Source organism: Hipposideros armiger, unplaced genomic scaffold, assembly GCF_001890085.2.
Source record: "Hipposideros armiger isolate ML-2016 unplaced genomic scaffold, ASM189008v1 scaffold_103, whole genome shotgun sequence".
Taxonomy (NCBI): domain Eukaryota; kingdom Metazoa; phylum Chordata; class Mammalia; order Chiroptera; family Hipposideridae; genus Hipposideros; species Hipposideros armiger.
In genome coordinates this window covers 106,060-129,881 of record NW_017731453.1, presented here as the reverse complement: position 1 = coordinate 129,881, position 23,822 = coordinate 106,060, and the positions used below count along the sequence as shown (strand labels likewise).

At 42.9% G+C, this 23,822-nt stretch overlaps 2 protein-coding genes across 3 annotated transcripts; both read left to right on the top strand.

Annotated features, from left to right (window-relative positions):
* The first annotated feature begins 9,161 nt into the window (after nucleotides 1-9,161).
* Nucleotides 9,162-19,016, top strand: SLITRK2 (SLIT and NTRK like family member 2). Of its 2 annotated transcripts, XM_019646489.1 has the most exons (3): nucleotides 9,162-9,371; nucleotides 12,980-13,033; nucleotides 13,513-19,016. In XM_019646489.1, exon 3 carries the CDS (start codon nucleotides 13,556-13,558, stop codon nucleotides 16,091-16,093), a length of 2,538 nt encoding a protein of 845 aa, XP_019502034.1. In that variant the 5' UTR covers nucleotides 9,162-9,371; nucleotides 12,980-13,033; nucleotides 13,513-13,555; the 3' UTR covers nucleotides 16,094-19,016. The 2 variants fall into 2 exon arrangements, with proteins under 2 accessions (XP_019502034.1, XP_019502035.1); XM_019646490.1 differs by lacking the exon at nucleotides 9,162-9,371 and having other exon boundaries at nucleotides 10,799-13,033; nucleotides 13,513-16,965.
* On the top strand, nucleotides 16,449-20,969 carry LOC109384827 (transmembrane protein 257). The gene is given in 5 exon segments (XM_019646486.1): nucleotides 16,449-16,459; nucleotides 18,787-18,857; nucleotides 18,860-18,926; nucleotides 18,928-19,000; nucleotides 19,002-20,969. Coding segments are annotated over 5 exon segments (345 nt in total). The 3' UTR covers nucleotides 19,125-20,969.
* The last annotated feature ends 2,853 nt before the right edge of the window (nucleotides 20,970-23,822 follow it).

The following is a 23,822-nucleotide window of genomic DNA, read 5'->3' as shown; positions in this document are numbered from 1 at the left end:
ATTATCAACCTTAAATTCAATAAGTTGATTAGATCTATGGCTATAGTTGCACTTCCCAGTGAAGAATTGAATTTAGCCACCCAGTCCAGGCAGTACTAAGCATATTCTGAGGGTAGTTGGCCTTGAATGAGAGAGAATACAAAAGACACTGAGCTAAGCTTGTTCAGATTCTTCACTTAAAGTCACTAGCGAGGTCACTTCTCTTTTGGGGTTGGGGGAGAGATAGAGAGAGAGATAGAGAGAGACAGACAGAGAGAGAGAGAGAGAGAGAGAGAGAGAGAGAGAGAGAGAGAACACTCTTTTCCTAGTACAGTAAAACCTTGGATGGCGAGTAACCTAGTTTGTGAGTGTTCTGCAAGATGAGCAAACATTTATAGTACATTTTAACATGGTAAACGAGCGATGTCTTGCAACACGAGTACAGTAGTTTGTTTCTGGAACGAATTATGCTCACAAACCAAGGTATTACTGTATTTCTGAAAAGGATGGTATTCCTTACTCTGTGGACCAAGCTAAGGACACTGGATAGAGAACATGGTTCCCTCTTAACCTACTATATGTCAAGCACAGTAAGGAATATTTTATATGCGTTTGCTATGTTTCTCACAACCCTTACAAAGTCAGCATAATTACCCAGACTTTACAAAAGAGGAAAGTGAGAGAGGGAATTTAAGTGACTGGCTCATACTCACACTCTTGGTTAGATGGTTGCGCTGGGATTCAACCTTACCTCTGTATGATGCCAAAGCCCACACACTTTCTACAATGCACACCTCATACCCATGAAACCACCCGATTTCCCTTGAAAATAAGTATCGTAATGTAGATGGGGCATGAAAATGGCACTAGTCCTTCAACTTTCTTAGATAATTGGTGCTTGTCAATCACATGCATTTGATGCTGTACTAGATCATGCTAAGTGAAATGTCTCTTCACAAACATTTATTGTTAAATTTTCAGTTAATTCACCTTTGTAACTAAGAGATTAAGTCTCATTCTGCGTTGGGTGTGTACACAGTACCTATTCGAAATTAAAATGAGTTACAAATGTGTCAGGAAGAGATCCTGCTGCTGAAATCCAGGTCAGGTTACTTGAAATGGATATGTATCTTCCTCTTCTAAATGTTAATTAGATGTTCTATTTTATCTTCAAAAGTTTCTAGCAGAAATTTTCTTGAAGTTGACACTTATAGGTCAAGAGAGCTTCAAGATAGCATCCTCAGTAACTTTACTCAAAATTTTGAAATAAAGAGGAAAGCAAAATGGAAAAAAAAACCCCACCAACCTATTATTGACCCTGGTCTTCCTGTAATATCCTCAAAATTATTCAGTAAACCTAGTAAATGATAACATGAAAAGTAAGCTACTTCAGATTCCAATAAATTTGACATTTTAGCATCTATGTGCCAAAAATAAAGCAAATCTTTTCAAAAAAGCACTCAATACCAAGGTCTGTGCTCATTATTTTTTTTAATTCAATAAGTACTTTCAAGCATTTTGTTCCATTTTATGTTGTTTATTACTCAAAGCAGAAATAAATAGCAATAAACTTTTAGTCAAAACAGTTTGAAAATACAGTGTTATCACTTCATGTGGCTGACCAACAAGACACTTTATGGGCATATCGTAACATAGTTCATAAGCTGGGTGTATCGTGCTGCATTAAATTTTGCTGATTGTCAGTGAAAAAAATACAATTCTAAAACCAACCTATCAGAACATCAAACAACCAAGCAGAGGCATTTAAATGAGAGTTGGGAGATCTGAGTTTTACTCTTGGCTCTGCCTCTGTGACTTTGAATAAGTCACTTCACATCTCTGAGCCTTAGTTCCCCATCTATAAAATGAAGATTTGGGCTAGAATTGGTCCTGCAATTTGCATCACATTCCTTTGAGGGTCTAATAAAGATAACCATGCCCAGAGTCTACCTCTAGAAAATGTCATTCAGTGAGTTTGGAGTGGGGCTCAGAAATCTGCTTGTTTACCAAGGGCCCAGGAGATATGGATGCCAGAGGTTTCACAAACCACATACTAAGGTACAGCAAATTGAAATTCACTTTTAGCTCTACCATTCTTCTAGCCCAAGGAAAATTCAGTAAAAATAGCAATCATGATGGCATCTGTCTTGTAGAAACTTCTGTGTGGTGTTGGCCATTTCAAGTAATCATTTTCTCAGGATATAGACTGCTGCCTGGGGTGTTTATAGTTTTCTTTGACAAAACATCTAATGGTGGATGAAGGAATTCCCAAATCAACTTTAAAAAAGAAAAAGAGGGAGGGAGGGAGCGAGGGAAGGAGGGAGAAAAGTAGGCAGGCCTCTACAAAAAACACAATTTTTAGGCTTTCCAAGTGCTTTTTGTCAACATCTATACTCAAAATAATCACTGACATTTTGCAAGTAACAAGTTCTGAAAGATGACTAATTATTTTGGTATCTCCATGGAAGATAACAATTGAACATGCATGAAAACAGCTTTGTAAATCTGCAGTTTAGTTGTAGCTCACTTGCCCAGCTCCCCTGTATTCTGAGGCTTTTCTATATAGAATTATTTGTTATATTAATATATCATAGTAGTTTTCAAAATTACTTAAGGTGCTGTTGCATTTTATTACTGTAAATGGATCAAGAATTTGGATAATTTAACTTTATGTAGGCATTAGAGTTCATTAGCCTTCTAGGACTTTTTTAGACAAAGTACTTAGTTAAAAATCAGTGGAGAAGTATAATTTGATGAAGGTGGGTAGCCTGTGATCAATATCACTACACTCAAGACTGAATTTGGCCAATGGCAGTAGAATGGGTAATAAATGAGCAATATCACTGTTGCCTATAAACCCAATGTTGTTAATATAAACCACAGTGGATCGTTCAGACCTTTGAGTAAGTCATGCATTTGAATTCCATGCAACTGGCACTTTACATCGGGGACTCAGGCTTTTCTAAAATTGTTATGTGCTATTTATTTGTATTCAAGAGATAGGAGTTATCTTAGGTTGAGTGGTTATATTTTATAAAAATTGTAGACATAAGGGCCGGCTGAGTGGCTCAGCTGGTTAAGAGTGCGAGCTCTGAGCAACAGGGTCTCCGGTTCAATTCCCACATGGGACAGTGAGCTGCCCCCCAAACTGCCCCCTGAGCTGAGCTGCAGCTGAGCTGCCAACGGGCGGCTGGATGGCCCAGTGATTAGAGCTTATGCTCTTAGCAACAAGGTTTCCGGTTCGACTCTCGCATGGGATGGTGGGCTATGCCCACCCACAACTAAAATTGAACATGGCACCTTGAGCTGAGCTGCCAATGGGCGGCCGGATGGCGACTGGACTTGAAGCTAAGCTAGCTGCGCCCTCACAACTAAGATTGAAGGACAACAACTTGGCTGTTTGTTCCCTTTCCCCAATTCTCCAACATTGTTCCCCTTCCCCAATTCCCGAATAATTTTTTTTTAAATTGTAGACAGAAGATTAATTCATTAATTTAACAATTGTCCTTCCTTGCTGCAAAAAATAACCAGCATTCATCATTTAGCAATGTTGTACATATCTTCTTAAGAATTTGTATTTCTATTGAAATATGCATTCAAATAAAAACAATTCAACATATTTAAATGATGGCAAACAAGGTGTCCCATTCAAATAGTGCCATTTCCTGACCTGTCCCATCTACACCTCTACAGGAAAAGCTAAGGGATCAGCATACCGAACTCATTATTCTGAAGCAATGATGAGTAGCAAAAAAAGAAGCTTGCTTTGGCCTTCTTTCCAAATATTAATAAAGTGACACTGACCCTACTACTGTACTTGAGTTGCTGTGATGCCCAGGATGGAGGGCAAATCTGGTGGTGATTGTGCCTCCAGTTTTGTCATGGTTTCCTGGGGTTGCCCCAAAGTGATGCTTTTGGGAAACTCTATATGTTTCCTCCACCCCAGATGGACTTGAGGCTATTTTTCTGATAGAACTTTGGGGATATTTGGATTATCAAACATGTCATGAAATTTGAAGCTTTTGTTTTCTTAATTTGCCTAGGAACCATAGTACTACCACAGACAGATGCAAAAGTTGTTTGACATATATCCTAGGGCCATTACATTTGGCTTAGATGTGACCTCAACTGCAATAATCAGGTGAATAGGGGTGTGTGCCAGGTGTCATTGTAATGTCACTTAGGAAACATCCTGGGAGATGAAAAATGGAAGTAAAAAAAAGAAGAGCTGATATCACACCTGAGTAATAAATCACCAAGATTCAAGGCAGAAAAAAAATCCATTCTCTTCTCATTGACTTGCAATGATGATTGAATTCTGCATCCAGCTACTCCTTATAAATGTTTTTTTTTGCTTTTTGTTTTTTGTTTTTGCTTTCTAGATCTTACCTCCCCTTTGAACCCACAATTTCTAAACCGTGTTTCACTTTGTGCAAATCCCAAGTTCAGGGTAGCTCTGGAATGTGTCATCCTTGATATTTTTTCATATTAATAGCTTAGTCCTCTTCACAAATGATGACTTTGAAAAATCAGAAATACTTAATGCAAATCCTTAGTAGCTGTTCTTCTGGATATAACTCTTTAGAACTGGGTGTCCTGCGAGGAGACATTTTTGAATGTCCCAGCAGAGTCAGCATTAACCTCTCTACCACAGCACATACTTTACCATGTATTTATACTAGCCAAACATAAATAGATAAATAAAATCAACAGAACTTAGTCCAGAGGCTCAAGCGCATTATACCATTCCAATGAAGTACAATGTCAAACCCAATAAATTTGGTTTCCTCCTGAATGCATTAGCTTGTAACTCCAGACCAACTTCCGGCTGCAGTGAGATTAATAGGATGGAATGTGTCAAGATAAATGAAATACTCACTAATGCCGTCCTAAGCCTTATCTGTAAAATCTACGGCTTTTGCCACGTATTTTCACTCCCAAGCACCGTCAGCTTAAATATGGTTCTTACAATGAATCACATGACTCAATCAACAAGGAGGAAGACCTAGAACCCTTAGGGGGCAGGTGCCATTGCAACGCGACACTTGAGACAATTGGTGGAGAGCCATAAGTTTTTCTATAACTTTGCATCACATGCATTTCTTTCTTCTTTATTTTGATTCTTCTCCTTTTTCTTTACTGCTCCCTTTCTTCGTTCTGTCCCATTTTTCCTTTCCCCCCTACTCAAGCCAGCATGTCAGTGTTTCTCAAACTGTAAGCTACAACCTGTTAATCACTCATAAAATCAATTTAGTAGGCCACGGCCAGCCATTTTTAAAATCAACTACAATAGAACATTTCAGGGTGCATGGCTATGTCAAGGGTAATACTGTTTCAGAAACTCTTGTTTCAGCCCATGACTGCACCCTGGGTCATGATGGAAAATATATTCCTTCACGAAGAGCAGTACCAGGGTATATTGCCTGCCTCCATTCATGGTACTTGGGGCATAAGAGGTGGCAGCCTGCGGGATGTAGTAGATCACCAAGCAAGGCATCATGGAGCCTGGAATACTGCTCTCGCTCTGTCACTGTCACAGTGTACAGTATGCGTATGTTCCTTCAGTTTGTTTAAGTGTTAGATAAACATAAGGTGTTTATACACACATACACATACATATACCATATATGTACACACATAAAGCATATATACACATAATATAAACAGAATAGATATAGATAGATATAGATACAGATATAGATATAGATCTATTGGGTTGTCGGAAAAGTCATGATGCATTTTTGCAATGAAAAACATAGAAAAAATACGTCATAACTTTTCCGACAATCCAATAGATATAGATATACAGATAGTGCATGCTGGTTTTACTCGGGAGCGGTAGAGTCCAAGGATGCTGCCAAACCTCCCATGTTGCACGTAACAATCCCTCACAACAAATAATTATCTGGTCTAAAATGTCAATAGTGCTGAGGTTGAGAAACCCTGATATATCCATACATATATCCAACTACTATTTAGAAAAATCTAGGGAAAAGATAGGATGTTTTTAAGTTTCCATTTGAAAATTTGAACCCATACAGCTCCAACCAGAATCACAAATAACTGTCTAATCTTGATTTTATTACCCAATTGAAATTAAAACATGGTTTTCTCACTAAAACCATTGTTGTGTATAATTTACTTCTTTGAAGAAGTGAGATCAGAATTCTTCATTTCCAGATTTCCCCTCATATGTTTACCACTTCACAAGTTTCCAAGGCTTTGATATGAATCCGGTTTGACACAAGAGAGAGGTGCAGTGCGCCTGCTCCGACGCCCTGATGAACAGCAAGCAGAGGTGGGATCTGAACCCAGGTCATTGGTCTCCCAGCATTTGGATGCATGTTTGATTAAAAGACAAACTGCCCTGGGTCCTGGCCCAGCACAATCCAACCAAGCTAACAGGCCTGCCAAAATAATCAAACTAATTGAGTTGAATTTAAAAATATCCACACTTTCAATAATAGCCTCACAGAACCAAAGTGTACAATATCCGTTAACCTATAATTACTGGTCTTAACGGCATGTCCTCTTGTGTTGTGTTTCTTTATTTAGGAATTTGTCTGTCTCTGTCTGAATTCTTCTTTGAAACCTTTGGTTCTAAACGGACAGTAGTCTCTGAAAACACCTTGCATCTGTCTTAGATTTTCTGACTCTGCGTGAGGGTTCTACTTTGTATTATGTTTGTTTGTTTGTTTGTTTCTTTAAAGCTTTTCAGCTCTGATTTTCTCCTAATCTGAGAATGAAATGATAAAAACACAAGTAAAATTTAATTTGATTTCTCCATATGCCCATCAGCATTGCAATCAGGAATCTCTAAGCCCCTTAGTAATAGGAACTAATCAATAGAGAAAAGCACACAAGTATAGAGATGCATTTACAACGCTACTACAGCAAAGGATCAATCATGCCATTTTTATTAATGAACAAAAGCACATTAATATGCAAGTCTTTGATACTTATTTTTATCAGGAAATTTCCACCAACACAGAAACTTTTAGAAAAGTCAGTATAAAGCAGTTTTCACATTTTAAACTCTCACATGCTTCCAGCTCTCTCCTACAATTATCTGTGCAGCAACGCTCCCATCAAGTTTTGCATTGCTCATAGTTTTTTGTGCGTGTGCATTCAGGACACCCTTCCAAATAGCTACTCACGTACTTGAAAATGTGACACTGACAGAAAGAAAAGTCTGTGCCTTTTCATTTTATCTTACTATCAGTGTGGTCCCTGGGGGAAAGGCAGGCAGTTTACATGCTTTTCTGAGGGCTGGTAAACACGTGAGACTTGCTTACAAGGCTAATTAAAATGGATGCATGTCATCTTTACATGTTTCTACTGGATCAAAATAAAATACCGGTTTTTATCATTGATGCCGTGCTCCTCATCTAATCTGTACACAAGTTATTGCTTCTTTGTGTGTTCCCTTTGGCTAGGCACACAGCACCCTTCTCAGTAAACTGTCTCCTTTTTTCAGCATGACTGTCTCATTATTTCTGCCTGTGAATGGACTCTTAGCTCTGTGTATTGTGGTTGTTTATAGCGCCCATTAAATAACTACAGGAAAAGATGACACAGTCAGAAATGAGGTAAAGACAGAGGAGACAGCATTAACTGTCCTCAGTTAGTAATAATATTATGTGCCCAGGCTGCGGCTGGAGTGCGCAGCAAACAGTGTGGTGGGATTTACAGAAATAAGGATATAGTAAAGCAAGGCAATGTTTCCGAATATGTAACTGTAAGTAGGCTGCCTGCGTGCATATGTGAGAACTGTGTTATTCTGAAATTGCTTATCTGACTGGCAGGGAAATCTCAAAAAGTCTTTCTCAGGGATGAAGTAAAAGGAACAGTAATGATTCTTAACATCTCAGAGATATGATTATAAGAGATTGTTCTTTGGAGTATTACTAAACTCTGCATATGTTCACAATATAAGATTATCAGTAATTTTCCTTTGAAAAGGCCCCGCATGGTCTCCTTAGAGAACCATTATGAAAAGAAAGCCAAGAAGAGAAGGAAGAAGCACAAAAGATTCCTCAGGGTAAGGACAAGAACGAGATGGAAATCAGGGCTGTGAGAATCTGGTTTCAATGTATAGGAAATAACCTTGAAAGCAGACAAACCCCCACACCAATTCATTAGCATGAAAGCGAATTGTGCACCCCTCTCTTCGATTCCCCTTCCATTCTCCACGGTCAAGCCTGAGGATATTCTGAAGACTTGGGGGTTTGACAGACTGGAGGAGATGTGAGAAGGACAGGGGATGGTGAGGGCTTTAAGGCCACTCTCCTCTAGGATTGAGGGGGAAATGTCTTGGTGTCATCAAATACACTCCTTACTCCTGCCTTAGGTTAATAAGCTGCAACTTTATCCGCAACACGCTGGGAGGGCGAAGGAAGGGCGTAGGGAAAGAAGGTCTTGAGGAGAACTACAATCTGGGGGCGAAAACCGCACCCCCTCTTGAACTACAGTGACTCTTTCACGGAGAGCCTTCCTTTAATTGAATCACAACCACCTGGACTATCCTAAGAGGAAAAAGAAAGGAGAAGAAGGAAGGGAATTGGCCCAAAGTACTCTCTAGTAAATCTGGGCAACACCGTGAAGAAGAAAAAGAATCAAAAATAGGGACTGGGACGCTAAGGGCTTGCTTTTGTTAACACGCTTGCACAAGTCTAGCTCAGCCCCATAGTCTATGGAAATTCCTTGTTTACCATCCTCCTAGGCGGTCCCTAAATCTCTGCCTGCTAACTCCAATGATTGGGCGCTTACTAGTTAGGGGAGGCAGCCGTCCCGGAGGGTGTCCAGCTCGGAGGGCTGGTTGCTCTCGCACTTGTCCAGAACTTCCACCCAGTGGTCTTAAGTCTCCCCTCGGCTTTGGTACCGAGCGAGTGCCATCCTGATTTCCCTTGACCGAGTCCGAGCTGCAGCCCACGGTAGAAGCTGCAAGGGCTGGGCAGAGTTCCAGGCGCGAGGGGCCGAGAGAGGCGTGAACAGCGCTCCACGGCATTTGTCAGAGAAATGGAGCAGCGGCTCCTCTGTGGGCTGGTACATCCCCCTCCCGGGTGCACAGCGGGGACATTTGATCTGCGGGGTGATTGATAAGTGCAGGAGAGGGGCCGTCGTCCCTCCCTCCCTCCCTCCTCCTCCTCCTGTTCCCTCCCGCTTTGCTTCCCTCCTCCTCCACCGCTCCCTCCCTCCTTCCTGCTGGAAGCGCTGCCCGGCGGCGAGCCGCTCCAGTGGGGATCTGCCTGCCCGGGGGCGCCGCCAGTGCTCGCCGCCGTGCCCTCGCTCGCCGGCCGCGCGGGTCCAAGTCTGTGTAGGCTCCCGCGCCTGCCCCGGTCGCCGATGCTGCGGGTGCCTCCAGGGGAAGCTCCGGGCGGCGCGCTCGCTGGGTAAGTTCTAAGCACTCGGGGACGCCGCGGCGGCTCGGCGGGCCAGCGGGCCCCCTGCCCCCTTCTCGGCCATCTCCCCTCGCGGAGGGAACAGCGTGGAAGGACCGGGAGCCAGCAGCCCAGGACTGCGTGCTGGGGCCGCCCTCGCCTCCCACCCCCGCAAGGGCTGTGTGGCTCCGGGACCTTCCGTGCGGGTGTGGTCGGGCTCCGGGCGTCGCACAACCCCGCGGTCACTGCCGCCCGGAGCGGCTCACAAGCCGAGCCGCCCCCGGGACGAGGGCAGCGCGTGTGGCCGTCTCGGCTGCGGGCCCCACACCAGGCACCAGGCGTCTAGCAGGATGGGGTGGGGGGGGAGAAGGCGTCCGCTGGCAAGCAGTTGAATCCCCCCCCACACACACACAGAGACTACTGCTGCTTGGGGACTCCTGTTAACCCCCTGGTGGGCTGGCGGGTGGCCGAGCAGAGGTGGGCTGCGCGCCCGCCTCACTCACCGCGCCCTGGCCAGCATGGGCGACTGGAGCCAGACTCCACTCTGTTAGATGCGAGTGAGACTGAGGCCACCGAGTCCCCGTTTCTGCGTCCCTCGCCCCGGCTAGAAGAGGGAGCGTTTGCCTTATTTTAGCGTCCGCCTCTGCCTCCCTTGGGCTCCCAGCTCACCTTCCCACCGCCTTCAAGCCCCGCTCTCCTCAGCCGGGTGTTGTGGCCGTCCCTCCCCAAGACGCGGGGCCAAGTGAAACTTGCTTAAAGTGATTTATCGGGATTGAGGCTGATTTGGTCTCAATAACGATGTTTCAGAACGCGGCTAGGGAAGCCCAGGGACGGAATGGAGACTAAGGACGGGTGGGAAAGTCCATGGGAGGAATATTTACCACAACACCTCGGGGGTCCCCCGTGCTGTTACTCCTTGTTTTCCCAATTTCCTCTCTCTCTCTCTCTCTCTCTCTCTCTCTCTCTCTCTCTCTCTCTCTCTGAAATTCCTAAGAAAACGGTGTCTGTCCTCAAGAAGCATTGACAGCGTCGTCAGTGCCTTGAAAGAAATTACTATATTTGAGAACTAAAACTAATATTTGATATTTCACTTTCAAATACAACTTTTTAAAAAGAACATATTTAGGTAATATGCGACCACTCCTATTTAAGTTTAGGTAGATAGTTCTTCTCTAATTCACCCCAAGCAGTCGTGAGTTTTTTTGGAAACCTGCCGGACCGGGACACAGAATTCCTGGGTTCTGTTTCTAATTTTATAGATTCTTGAACTTAAGCAAGTCAGCACTTCCCCTGGTTGAGGAATGTCCTGTCTGTAAAATGAATCTCATTTCAAAGGTCTCATCCAGCTCTCCTGTTGGCTTCTATTTCAATGAAATATTAACCTAATTAATAAATGTTTGTTAAATGGATGACTGAATGAGCACACCATATCTCTCTAGGAACTATGTATATTTAATATTTGGAAATATGTAGAAATAAATGCCTCTTGGCTATGAAAGGAAGCTTAATCATGGTCGCACTGCATCACTCTGCTTGCATCTAATGATGCAATTGCAATAGAGGGAGGCCCCCTCCCCCTCTGAGGACAACTCATCTCATTGTCACCCTTTGGCACAGAGAAGGACAATTTGAGACCTCAGAAGGAAAGGAGCTTGCCCAAGACCAAGCAAGAATTACAGGATGGGAAAGGGGCTCACGATGTCTGGTTGAGGGTTCTTCCCAGAAGGAAAAGTAGGGGAAAAAGAGAAAGCCTGTGAAAAATTCTGGGGGAGACTGCCAGAGCCACAGGTTGCCCTACTGCCTAAGTTTATAAACTGTCCCAAGCCCTTCTTGGGGAAGAGCTTATACGGACAAACAATCCCAGGACCTGCGTTTAAGAGGGAAGGAAGAGGGGGAGAAGCAGAGGGCTTTTCCTTCTCAGAAGGCTCATTTTGCCTTTGTGATCCTCTCTAGTCCACATTTGGCACAGCAGCGGGCCCCTGTGTTAACTCTATCTGCAGCGGGCTCGGACTGAAGAGGTGGGGAAAGCAAGCTGAAGTGTTTCGCAGGACAGGCACACGTCCTGGTCCATTCTTTTCCCACTCTTTCATTCCCTCCTTTTCCTGACTCATCTCTCTGAGAAGTAGCCCCTGGCACTTCCGGGCAACAGCAGACATTCACATCTTGCAAATGGACTGCACACTGGGAGATTCCTGGGTTCAGAGGACCTTAAGATAACGAAGGAGTAATGGGATAATGAAGGCAAAAACCCAACACCTAGCCATTAATAATGCTGTGGAAAGGTTAACTGAATCTGACTGAATGTCATATAGTCTACCCTGTTTTTACCAATGGAGACAAGATCCAGAAACAAGTGACATACCTGGCAACAGAGCTAGATCAGAACCCAGATCTACTGGGTTTCAGTCCGGACTGGGTTCATCTCCCCTCTTTCTCAGGAGCCAGTCTTTCTGCCTTGCTGCCTTCTGTGTTCCGAGCTCCCTGGCCCCTGCCTGCAGCCTGGAGGGCTTAGGCACCTTCCTTGGGCTCCCACTCCCAGCTGAGGCTCAGCTTAGCAGTGCCTTTCTGACACCCACTCCTCTGCTCCTTCTTTCAGGCAAAAAGCACACGTTTAAACCTCATTATCTGGCTAAGTATAAACCTCAGGGGGAGAAGGGTTGTGTTGTTTATTTCAGTCCACAAGCTAACATTGAGGTGACTTTCAGAATCCAGGCATATATCTATCTGGTCAGTCACCACTGGGAAAGTAATTCTCTGAGTCCTGAAACAAAGCTCTGTATGTAAAGCGTACATCCCCTAGGAGAACTCCTCACCCTCCTACACAGACACACTGGTGCGCACCCCCCCCACACACATACACACTCCCCAAGAGCATCTGAGCTAGGAGGTTGGCAGGCGGCCCCAATCCTGTAGCAAAGAGGCACACACACACACACACACACACACACACACACACACACGAAGATCTGGACGGACTCCTGCTTGGGAATCTGGAATGAGATCCCCCGCCGCCTCGGAATGGCCAAAGAGGGAGGGGCAGGTGGAAAAAAAACACTAAAAGGGTGCCAGTCCCTTAGCGGGGGCCCTCCTGGAGAACCCCTCTCAAGGAGCCTCGCCAGCCGCTCTCTGCCCGCGGGTTGGAGGTGGAGTAGTTCAGAATCAACTGACACAGCCGGGATTTGAGCTTTGCAAAGCCACTAGCTGGGAAGGGAAGCATCTGCCCCTCCCTCGCCCAGCGCGCGCCCTGGATCCGCTGCCTACCCCCACCCCCGTGACGTCACCCTAACCCTGTCCCGGGGAGCCTGCAAAGCCTCTCAAATTCAAACTGGTAAGCGCACTGCTGCCGCTGCCACCGGATTGGAAGCGTGCACCCAGGCTCAGCCGTCGCCGCCGCCCGCAAACCAGGCCGGCCGGCTCCCCGACCTCCCTAAGCAATCGCACCCCAGGTCCGGGTCGGCTCAGCTTCCCGCCGCTCCAACCCTCGGGTTCCTCTCCTGCCGCCTGCCGGATTTCTAATTTCGGCGCACCCCCCTGGCCAAATTAAATCAACCAACAAAAAGCAGGGCATCCCCCCCGGAAGCGGCGTCTTCTTTTACCTTCCTCTCCCTCTCTTTCTGAAGATGCTAAAGTACTGGCGGACTGCAGAGGAGAGGGGTCGCGACTTCTCCTAATGTGTAAGTAACCCCCACGCCGCGCTATCTTTGCTCTTCCATCCTCCCCCTCCCCTGCCGCCAGTCCCCTGATTTTCCCACCCCGTTTTTGCGCAGTTAAAAAAAAAAGTAATGCAATTTCTGCTGCGAGCCCAGGACGGGCGAGCCGCCCGAGATCTCTTCAAGGTACCCCGGGGAAGGAGGAGATGGGCTGCATTTAGTAGGACAACTCGGTTACTAATGACTCCGCGGCTGGCTGCGACCCGCCGGGAAATCAGGTGCAGGCATGTGTGTTCCGGGACCGGTGTGTGGGTGAGCTGGGGGCGCGGGGGAGGGAAGAGAAGAACCGCTTTGAAAAACGCAGTGATTTCATTCTGCCGTGTGGCCCACTCCCCGCATTCTCCCTCCCTCCCACTCCGCCCCCTTGCTTTGCCATTTTAATCGGGCTTCCTTGTTTCTTTCTCCCCGCACCCTGCTCTCTCCTGCTCCCCCCACCCCCCAAGGTTTGCCTGTAGGTACCTGAGCTGACACCGACGGTGCCTAAAGATGCTGAGCGGCGTTTGGTTCCTCAGTGTGTTAACCGTGGCCGGGTTCTTACAGACGGAGAGTCGCAAAACTGCCAAAGACATTTGCAAGATCCGCTGCCTGTGCGAAGAGAAGGAAAACGTTCTGAATATTAACTGCGAAAACAAAGGATTTACAACTGTCAGCCTGCTCCAGCCCCCTCAGTATCGAATCTACCAGCTTTTCCTCAATGGCAACCTCCTGACGAGACTGTACCCCAACGAGTTCGTCAATTACTCCAACGCGGTGACTCTCCACCTAGGTAACAACGGGCTGCAGGAGATCCGAACCGGGGCGTTCAGCGGCCTGAAAACCCTCAAGAGACTGCACCTCAATAACAATAAACTCGAGGTGCTGAGAGAGGACACCTTCCTGGGCCTCGAGAGCCTGGAGTACCTCCAGGCTGACTACAATTACATCAGTGCCATCGAGGCAGGGGCGTTCAGCAAACTGAATAAGCTCAAAGTGCTCATCCTGAACGACAACCTTCTGCTGTCACTGCCCAGCAATGTGTTCCGGTTCGTCCTGCTGACCCACTTAGACCTCAGAGGAAACAGGCTGAAAGTGATGCCTTTCGCTGGCGTCCTTGAACACATCGGAGGGATCATGGAAATTCAGCTGGAGGAAAACCCATGGAACTGCACTTGTGACTTACTGCCTCTCAAGGCTTGGCTGGACACCATAACTGTTTTTGTGGGGGAGATTGTCTGTGAAACTCCCTTTCGATTGCACGGGAAAGATGTGACCCAGCTGACCAGGCAAGACCTCTGTCCCAGAAAAAGTGCTGGCGACGCCAGTCAGAGGGGCAGCCATGCTGACACACACGTCCAAAGGCTGTCACCTACAATGAACCCTGCTCTCAACCCCACCCGGGCTCCAAAAGCCAGCCGGCCACCCAAAATGAGAAACCGTCCAACTCCCCGGGTCACTGTGTCCAAGGACAGGCAGAGCTTCGGCCCCATCATGGTCTACCAGACCAAGTCCCCTGTGCCCCTCACCTGCCCCAGTAGCTGTGTCTGCACCTCTCAGAGCTCAGACAATGGTCTAAACGTAAACTGCCAAGAAAGGAAGTTCACTAATATCTCCGACCTGCAGCCCAAACCTACCAATCCAAAGAAACTCTACCTGACAGGGAACTATCTGCAAACTGTCTATAAGAACGACCTCTTAGATTACAGTTCTTTGGATTTGTTGCATTTAGGAAACAACAGGATTGCAGTCATTCAGGAAGGTGCCTTCACAAACCTGACCAGTTTACGCAGACTTTATCTGAATGGCAATTACCTTGAAGTGCTATATCCTTCTATGTTTGATGGACTGCACAGCTTGCAGTATCTCTATTTAGAGTATAATGTCATTAAGGAAATTAAGCCGCTGACCTTCGATGCTTTGATTAACCTACAGCTACTGTTTCTGAATAACAACCTGCTGAGGTCCTTACCTGATAACATATTTGGGGGCACGGCCCTCACCAGGCTGAATCTGAGAAACAACCATTTTTCTCACCTGCCTGTGAAAGGGGTGCTGGATCAGCTCCCAGCTTTTATCCAGATAGATCTGCAAGAGAACCCGTGGGACTGCACCTGTGACATCATGGGGCTGAAGGACTGGACGGAACACGCCAACTCCCCTGTCATCATCAATGAGGTGACCTGTGAGTCTCCGGCGAAGCACGCAGGGGAGATACTGAAGTTTCTGGGAAGGGAGGCTATCTGTCCAGAGAGTCCGAACTTGTCAGACGGAACCATTTTGTCAATGAATCATAACACAGACACACCTCGGTCACTTAGCGTGTCTCCCAGTTCCTATCCTGAACTCCACACTGAAGTTCCACTTTCCGTCTTAATTTTAGGATTGCTCATTGTCTTCATTTTATCTGTCTGTTTTGGGGCTGGTTTATTCGTCTTTGTCCTGAAACGCCGAAAGGGGGTGCCAAGTGTTCCGAGGACTGCCAACAACTTAGATGTCAGTTCCTTCCAGTTACAGTATGGGTCTTACAACAGCGAGACTCAGGATAAAACTGACGGCCACGTCTATAACTATATCCCCCCACCTGTGGGGCAGATGTGCCAAAACCCCATCTACATGCAGAAGGAAGGAGACCCAGTAGCCTATTACCGAAACCTGCAAGAATTCAGCTACGGAAACCTGGAGGAGAAAAAAGAAGAACCAGCCACTCTTGCTTACACTATAAGTGCCACTGAGTTACTAGAAAAGCAAGCCACACCAAGAGAGCCTGAGCTGCTGTATCAGAATATTGCCGAGCGGGTCAAGGAACTCCCCAGCGCAGGACTAGTCCACTATAACTTTTGTACCTTACCTAAAAGGCAGTTCGCCCCTTCATATGAATCTCGACGCCAAAACCAAGACAGAATCAATAAGACCGTTTTATATGGAACTCCCAGGAAATGCTTTGTGGGGCAGTCAAAACCCGATCACCCTTTACTGCAAGCTAAGCCGCAATCAGAACCAGACTACCTCGAAGTTCTGGAAAAACAAACTGCAATCAGTCAGCTGTGAAGGGAAATCATTTACAACCCCATGGCATCAAAGGATGCTGCTCCAAACTGTTGGAAGCACGGCATTTATTTTTTTGTGTTTGTTTATGTTCTCCCTTTTCCCAGTGTCAATGGGGGACTTTGAAAATGTTTGGGGGATGGGGTGAAGCAATGATACTGCTTTTTCAAGCTTTCCTTTAAATTATTTCTCTCTTGCCCCCCCACCCCCTTTTTTCCTTTTCTCCTTAGGAGTCATCATTGATCATGAATGTTTCTACGATGCATTTTTTTCATATATTTTGTTTATGGTTTTGTTTCTTTTTTTCTTTTATTTTTTCCAGTGGGGGATGGGGGATGGGAAGAGGAGATTGTAGTGAATGAAGAAAGAGTAAGCAGACTTTTCAAGTGAAAATGGCTATTTAGTGTATTTTGTAGAAGATCTCCAAAGATCTTTTGAGACTATAAATTCTTTTGTAAATAATGATATATGGTATTTCCATCTTCACATCTACCGAGTGTAGCCAGTAGGCATCACTTCTTTGTGTTAAAGTGCCTTTGCACTTTACGTACATTACTTAAATGTTGCTTTTAGCTTTGATAAATTGAACATATTTTAATGCGCTGTATTTTTAAAATTAAAAACACCGTAAAATAGATCTAAATGTCAGCTATATTAAGTCAACGTACAGTTTGCTTGAGTTATTGAAACCAGCCTGTCATCAAATGATTCTAGTTCTAGGACTTCAGAGATTTAACTGTAAAATATTTCCTTTCCTCTGGATTTGTTCTAAGTGATTTTATTTAAGTCAACTAAGGGGATTTAACAGTGGACTAGAAGTAATAAACCACCTCAGTTGGGATTAGTAATTCATTAATAAAATATATTTAACCCAATATCAGAGTGAATTGAACAATTAATGCCCTTCCGTAAATCATTATTTTGCACTAACATGGTCAGTGTTTTAGATTATTTTCCTAATTAAGAGTACATTACACAACTTGTAATATATTTTTTCTGCATTAAATTAGATATTTTTATATATTTAAATGACAGAGTCTGTATTTCTAACTTTTTAATTGAAATTAATATTTTTTCTGCCTATTGAAACATTTTCTATAAACACACACCAGTAGAGGCCGCCACACACCTCATTTAATAAAGACATATGAGCCATTAAATACCTTGAAGGAAGACTTCAAAGGTGAGATTAAAACTTCCCAAGTAAGCTCTCTGGAAATTCAAGGCAGCAGAGACAAACGCATACATTACTTTCTTTTAGGATTAAAGTTTAGACTCAGAATCCTTCTCAATTTTCACATGTTCAGAGAAAGCAGGTTTTCCTCTCGAGTCTATTGAAGTGTAAACAGGGTGCTATCAACTCATATACTATTTGCATCTCCAAATTGATTAAGAATTACCTAAACCAAGAAAGTAAGCATCTTTTTTGCTTCTGCCTTCTTTAGGCATGTGCTACATGATTTTTTTCCTTGTGGTGTGAGCGAGCCTTTTGTTTTGGTCTTAGCATTAAAATGATTTTAACTAACCAAGTCTATATAACGTTTATGAAGCCTTATTAGCCTGTAAGTAATTTTTAGATGCAAGCATTATTGTGTGATTTAAACAAACAGCCCTTCTTTACAACAAAAAATAGTTTTGTTTTGTCTATTGTAAATCCTTATGCAACTGGGATGGTGATCTGCATATAAAGTAGTCCAGCTTTTCAAATCCTTATTAAAGCAATTGATGGCGTCTGAAAGAAGCACACTGTTTCCTTTTCATAAATAGGTTACTGAACATAATAACCCTTTATTATCGTGTGGAGATTGAAGTGGATCCTCATAACTTACTTTTAAAGCTTTAAAATGACGAATAGTATATTGTGTCACTATAAACAATTCATGTGATAGGCTTTCAATTAGAAATTATTTAAAACCAAATTATTTGCATGAATAATGACGGTGCAAAACAAGTTTTTTTAAACAATAGAAGGTAATCATGTCTATATAAATGGAACGGGAGGACATTCAGGGAAAAAAATGCCTCTGACAACCTGGAATCTCTGAATATCTACAGTGACAAGCTCACGTGTTCATTCTTTGATTAGAGATCATAATTCCTATTTAAATCCATTAGATCACAATTGAAATTCATGGCCTGAAATGATCTACGAGAAAGTTAACGTACAGAGACTTTTACATTTCACAGAAAAAGAGCTAGAGTATTATGCTAGTTGAACTTGGATATAGTTCCTGGAAACCACTCCTCTTTGAGTGAAATCTTTATATATGAGTTTCAAAAATCCTCTTGTGGCTGCCCTCATTTGTGCAATGACAAATACAGAATACAAAGGTAGGTATTTTGGGAAGCGATTATGAAGGGAAACTAGCATACCTATTCTATTAAGATAGTTTTTAGGTTTAAACTAGATGACTAGAACTATTGATGTAGCGATTCTACTTCAGCGTTTGTTCTTATTCTCCAGAAAGTCAAGTCATTCCTGTAAAATGCCATTATCTGCAGAAAAACTAATTCATTAATTTTAAATAGAGATAGCTTAATATTCATTTAGTTACATGATTCTAAAGAGGCCTCCTGGAAGAATTCAGATTCATAAACTCTCAATAATTACGGCTTAATTCTAGATTCTCATGCTTTTTAGATCTGTACTTTATTTGTATTAGGTTTGAAGATGAAATCGTTTGATTTTGCTTCAGACTATTTCATTTAAAGGCATAATACACCATATACTTCGAAGCCTTATTTTCAAATGCAATCATAAACACTTTATGTTTATTAACTTAACATCCCCACTGACTACATATTGTTTTGCTTTCTCCACTTGAGTGCTTTCCAACATATTTTAAGATTTTTATTTTCATCTCCTACAGCTGGATTTTGCTATTTCACTTTGATTTCACATGCAGCTTGTAATGGGTATGAGCGTCAGCACAGCGAAATAGTTCCAGCCAACAATGGGCCCTGCCTGGAACAGATCTATGTGTCTGGCCTTACAAATGGCCAAATGGTAATTCCCTTTGAGTCTAGCTCTTAATTAGTTGCTTTCACTGCTTCTGAATATACCTGTGGCTAAGTCTGTATGGCAACACTCGAAAGTACCATTTCTCAGTCCGGACACAATTGCCAAGAGTCTGATTTGGTTCTGGGCTCTGGTTAACCTGTGTGCCTTGTTGGTTTACTCCAGCAGTTGGTGACTAAGGATATGACCCTTCTGTTTCCTCTGCTTTGTCCTCTGACCTCTAAGGTGATTTAATTTTTCTAAGTACTTCCATGTCATCAAGGGCTCGATATTTTATGGATTTTACAAACAGCCTATAAGGAGCAAGAGAGAGGTTCTGTGATTTTTCTGACTCTGGGAATTCATTTTGATTGTACACATTTGGGAAACACACTGGGTTGGATGCTAGAGTGAAGAAATCCTTCCAGACAGTTCTCCCAACCCAGCCATTTCTTCAATCATTCAAGAAATAGTTACTGAGTGCTTGCTTCCTAGGTGCCAGGCTCTATGTTGTGTACAGAGGTACAGTAGTCAGATCTCAGCCCCACCCCCTCAACCACAGCGGGGAGTTTAGTGCTAAAAAAGGATATGAATGACAATCACCCAGAGTAAACAGTGGGAACAGTGATGCAGTGTAGGAAGTTGCGTTTTTTAAAAAGGTGATTCTGTGCAATGAAGTATAAAACTGATATATCTTCAATAGACTAGTTACAGTGTAACCACCATTAACATCTCTTTAGAGTTACACAGTTAAAAAGGAAAAAAAACCACTAAAATAAAATAAAACTAATTTCTGTAGAACAAGGCCCAATAGTATGGCCTGAAGATAGCTATATATGTGCGCTATCTAAAGATCTACAATTTAAACATGAGTCCCAAAAATGTAAATACAAAATCACAAATGTACTTTACTTTTCTGGAATATCCATGTTTTAGAGGCAATATTTACTTTATATTTCAGTGGCTTAAAAGATAACATTTTGGCTTAAGTGTCTTTTACCAATACAACGATAAGGCACTTATTTAAATCCTGAGAGCGAAAATTAAGTACTGTATATAGGTATACATTGCTTCTCACAATGGTTGTGCAAAAAGTCATGTGTAAATTGTAGTTTTGTAAATCAAATTGTATTTTAAATGCATTAGGGGAGCTGCCATTTAGAGGAATCTTGTGAATCCTTTTATAAAGCAGAACATCATTTTATAATACAAATAATCACTCTCTAATTTATCTGTTTTGTATATTTGGATTTTCAATATTGACTTTGCTTAAAATGGAGCCCACCTGCATAGTAAGAGTGTGTTTTGCCAATGCTGCTTGTGCTACCAGTTTCTTGGTTGCTAAGGGCTTATACTTGAAAATCTGCTGCAGTTTTGTGTGACTTGAGCTATCAAGCGATTCCATGACGGCGCAGTAGCATTCCTGACCAGTCCAAGTAGGCAACCCATTTCAACTTAATTGACCGCAGGACTCTTCTGCCCAACAGCGTCTCCTCTCAGATGTGGCCATGTTTCATTAGAGGGTAGAGTGACTTCTGGCTATAAAGTGCTCAGAGTCACGGGTTTTATAATAAATATGTTATTATGTAAACATATTGAATTGCATGTGTGCTGGAATTTTTTAGCAGTATTTTAGCTTGAAAGTACTTGTACAAATACTGTTAGATTTAGTTGCAAATAATTGTTCTCAAGTTATTGGAATAAATGGCAAATGAAACAAGCTCTCGTGTAAATAGACTTCTGTGCCAAACAGTGACATTGTTTCAAAAAATGAATGTCATATTTTGGGTTGTTCATAGGCAAAATGAAATATTGGAAATGTGATCAAATGATATTGTGTTTTACTGGATAAACTGTTTACACAGTTATTTTATGCTGTAGTTAGCGTTCAGTTAATAAATAAATATTCACTAAAAATGAACACTTGAATTAGAAAAATTCTTCAGATTCTTAAGAGGAACTAATTGCAAAGTAATACTGGAACTGTCCTCTTTGACTTGATATATACTGTTCAAATGTTTACAGATTAAGGTTTCTCTTCTTTATATGATCATACTTTGCATATGAAGAGTCAGTGAGCTCTTTAAAAACATATGAATACTTTTCCATGAATGCCCATTAGTATCAGACTTTTAAAAACCAACAAAAACAATTCAAGTAGATGTTTCTCTAGGAATTAAAAGTTTGCTGATTTCCCAAGCCCCCCCCCCATCCACACCACAGCCAACTATTTTTCATTATGAAGTTCTAATACCATAACAGATTTAATAAATTTATATTTTATAAAATTGGAGACAGATTTACATGCAAATCCAAGGAATAGCAAGTATAAATTTGTTAATGGAAATGCTATTCACTATATTCCCAAGACTAGAGTTGAATGAGACTGGCAGGGTGTATGTTTGTTGCTGTTACTGTGGTTATATGATGACAAAGTGACTTCTTTGGCTGTTTGCATTTGGTTGAACATCAGAATATATCTGCCAGGTATGCTCCATTTGCAAATGTCTAACATAACAAAGGATTTGAGATTCCTGTGGTGGACATGAGGATTTAAAACAGAGCATCCTCTCTTGAGCTGATTCATTTGCGATATGCACTGTAGATTCAGTGTATTCGTGTAGCCTTCCCAGGGAGCTGAAACAATTGGAAGAGCCTCATTTTAAAGCGTTTTGTTGGAGAATGAGAGTTGGTGCTTAGTACAGTAGATTATCTGATCCTTTCAAAAGATGAGTTGAAATGGAGTGGGAATGAAAGTACTGTACAGCTCCCCATTCTGAACACATTTCATATATAAAACATCAGCAAGTAGTGTGTGTCTGCTGATACTGGCAAAAGACCATCCAATGGGGTCTGGAAACGCACCTGATCCGTTTCCCTGGGCAACTGCTTTGTCATTAGTTAAGCATCATTTTTATTCATTGGATTTTCAGATATTATTTTGTTTGCCATCAACATTACCCTAAAAGGAGCATTTGAGCTAATTATCTGTCAGCTCCAGTTCCCCGCATTTGGGGACATATTTGATCGTGACAGACTGTTGGCGACAGCATGAACGTAAGGTAGTTTCTGGCTCACAACGTGACTGTTGGGAAGACAGGGTAGGTGAAGGGTGTCTCTCTGGGTAATCCCTGGCTGAGGCCCTCACTTCCCCAGCCCCTTTCACCTTCACATTGTTAACACCTCACAGAGTGTTTTGAAACATAATAACTCTCCCATCAATATTTCCTTAGTGAATAAATGAATAAGAGCCTGGCTTTCACTTGAACATGAAAGAGTTGAAAGCTGGAGGATCTGAGTTCAAAGCATAATTACAATAGATTCGTAGCTTTCTAGGAAGTCTGAAACAAATCTTTAGTTGGACCATTTTCAGAACTTATGAGAAACATACACGGGCGCGTGCGAGCGCACACACAGACACACCCCATGAGGCTTGCTCAGAAGTTCCGGGAACATGCGGCCAAGATCCAAAGCTTATTACATGCACACAGGCCTAATTTTAAGCGCCACTTGAGTCTCTCTATTGAACCCAATGATCTCACTGGAGAGTTAAAAGTAGCTTTACTGCTGAGCTGTGAGATTGCCTTGGCATTGGCTTTTGGAATGGGGAGATTCTGAGTTGAGAGGAAATGCACTCCCTGACGAGCTTGAATGAGGAATTCTTCCAGACCTTCTCATTTAGTTCTCCCTATGGTTCTGTGTATTTCACTGGTTTGTTTAAGTCTTCCAGGTAGGAGAGAATTTCCTTGGGCTCCAAGCTATATTAAGTCATGTTTCTGTCAGAACATGATTGTTCTCATCGCCTGATTTATACAAAATAAGAACCTACGGGTGTTGTTTTGCAATGAAGACTCCTAGGACGTGGGGTTCTGATCTTTGTGCACCTAAAAAGCTGTGAGGACAAGTTATAGCTCTCCTTGGGTCCAAGTTTTCCCACCTGGGAATGGTATTGGACTGGATGAAGCCAATGGATATGTACAACTTCAGTGCTCTCTCTGATTCTAGGCTATTTTGAGAGTGGTTGCTACACACAAAACAGGGCATTGAGACAATTGTTCAGGTGACGCAAGTCTGAAAATCTCTGACCCTACTTCTCCCTTCAGTTGTCTAATTTGAGCACAGCCTTACTCTGATTTTATTTTTACAGGATTCAAAAGTACCATTTGTCTAGGGTTCGTTTCTCTTTCTAAACTTGTCTTTAAAAAAATGTTTAAACCACTTTCCTTACATCTCTGTAAATCACAGCATCCTACTGAATCTTCTGGTGGTTGGGGGTGGATGGGGGAGTTGATGGGTTTTTCATTAAGCTGTTTTGCAGAGGAGTTGTCTATTGGGTTGATGAGTTTAATTATTCTGTGTGATAATTAAGAAAGTTGAACTATGAATCTAAAAATACCACATTATCCCATTTCAGGGGATGGAGCAGTTTGCCCATTTTAGTTGTTCATCATCCCACCCTTTCAGCCAACACGGCCAAGTGTCTTATCATCAGGGAAACTGATGGACCCTTGGACAATTCAGTTGAGCTTCAGAAAATCAATGATTCATTCCCGTGAACAAAGCTCTCAGCTGACAAGTGGTGTTGGGCCCCTTCCTGATCATAAATTTCAGCCATTGTTTTATTGCTGGGCCAGTGTGTCTCTATCTGGTCAAATAGACTTGAACTGGAAAGCAAAGAAATCAAGTTTTCAATATTGTAATATTCAGCTGACATGATCTTTTCAAGAGTGAAAA

Coding starts and splice junctions, on each gene's coding strand:
- SLITRK2 (XM_019646489.1), top strand. CDS start 13,556: ATGCTGAGCGGCGTTTGGTTCCTCAGTGTGTTAACCGTGGCCGGGTTC.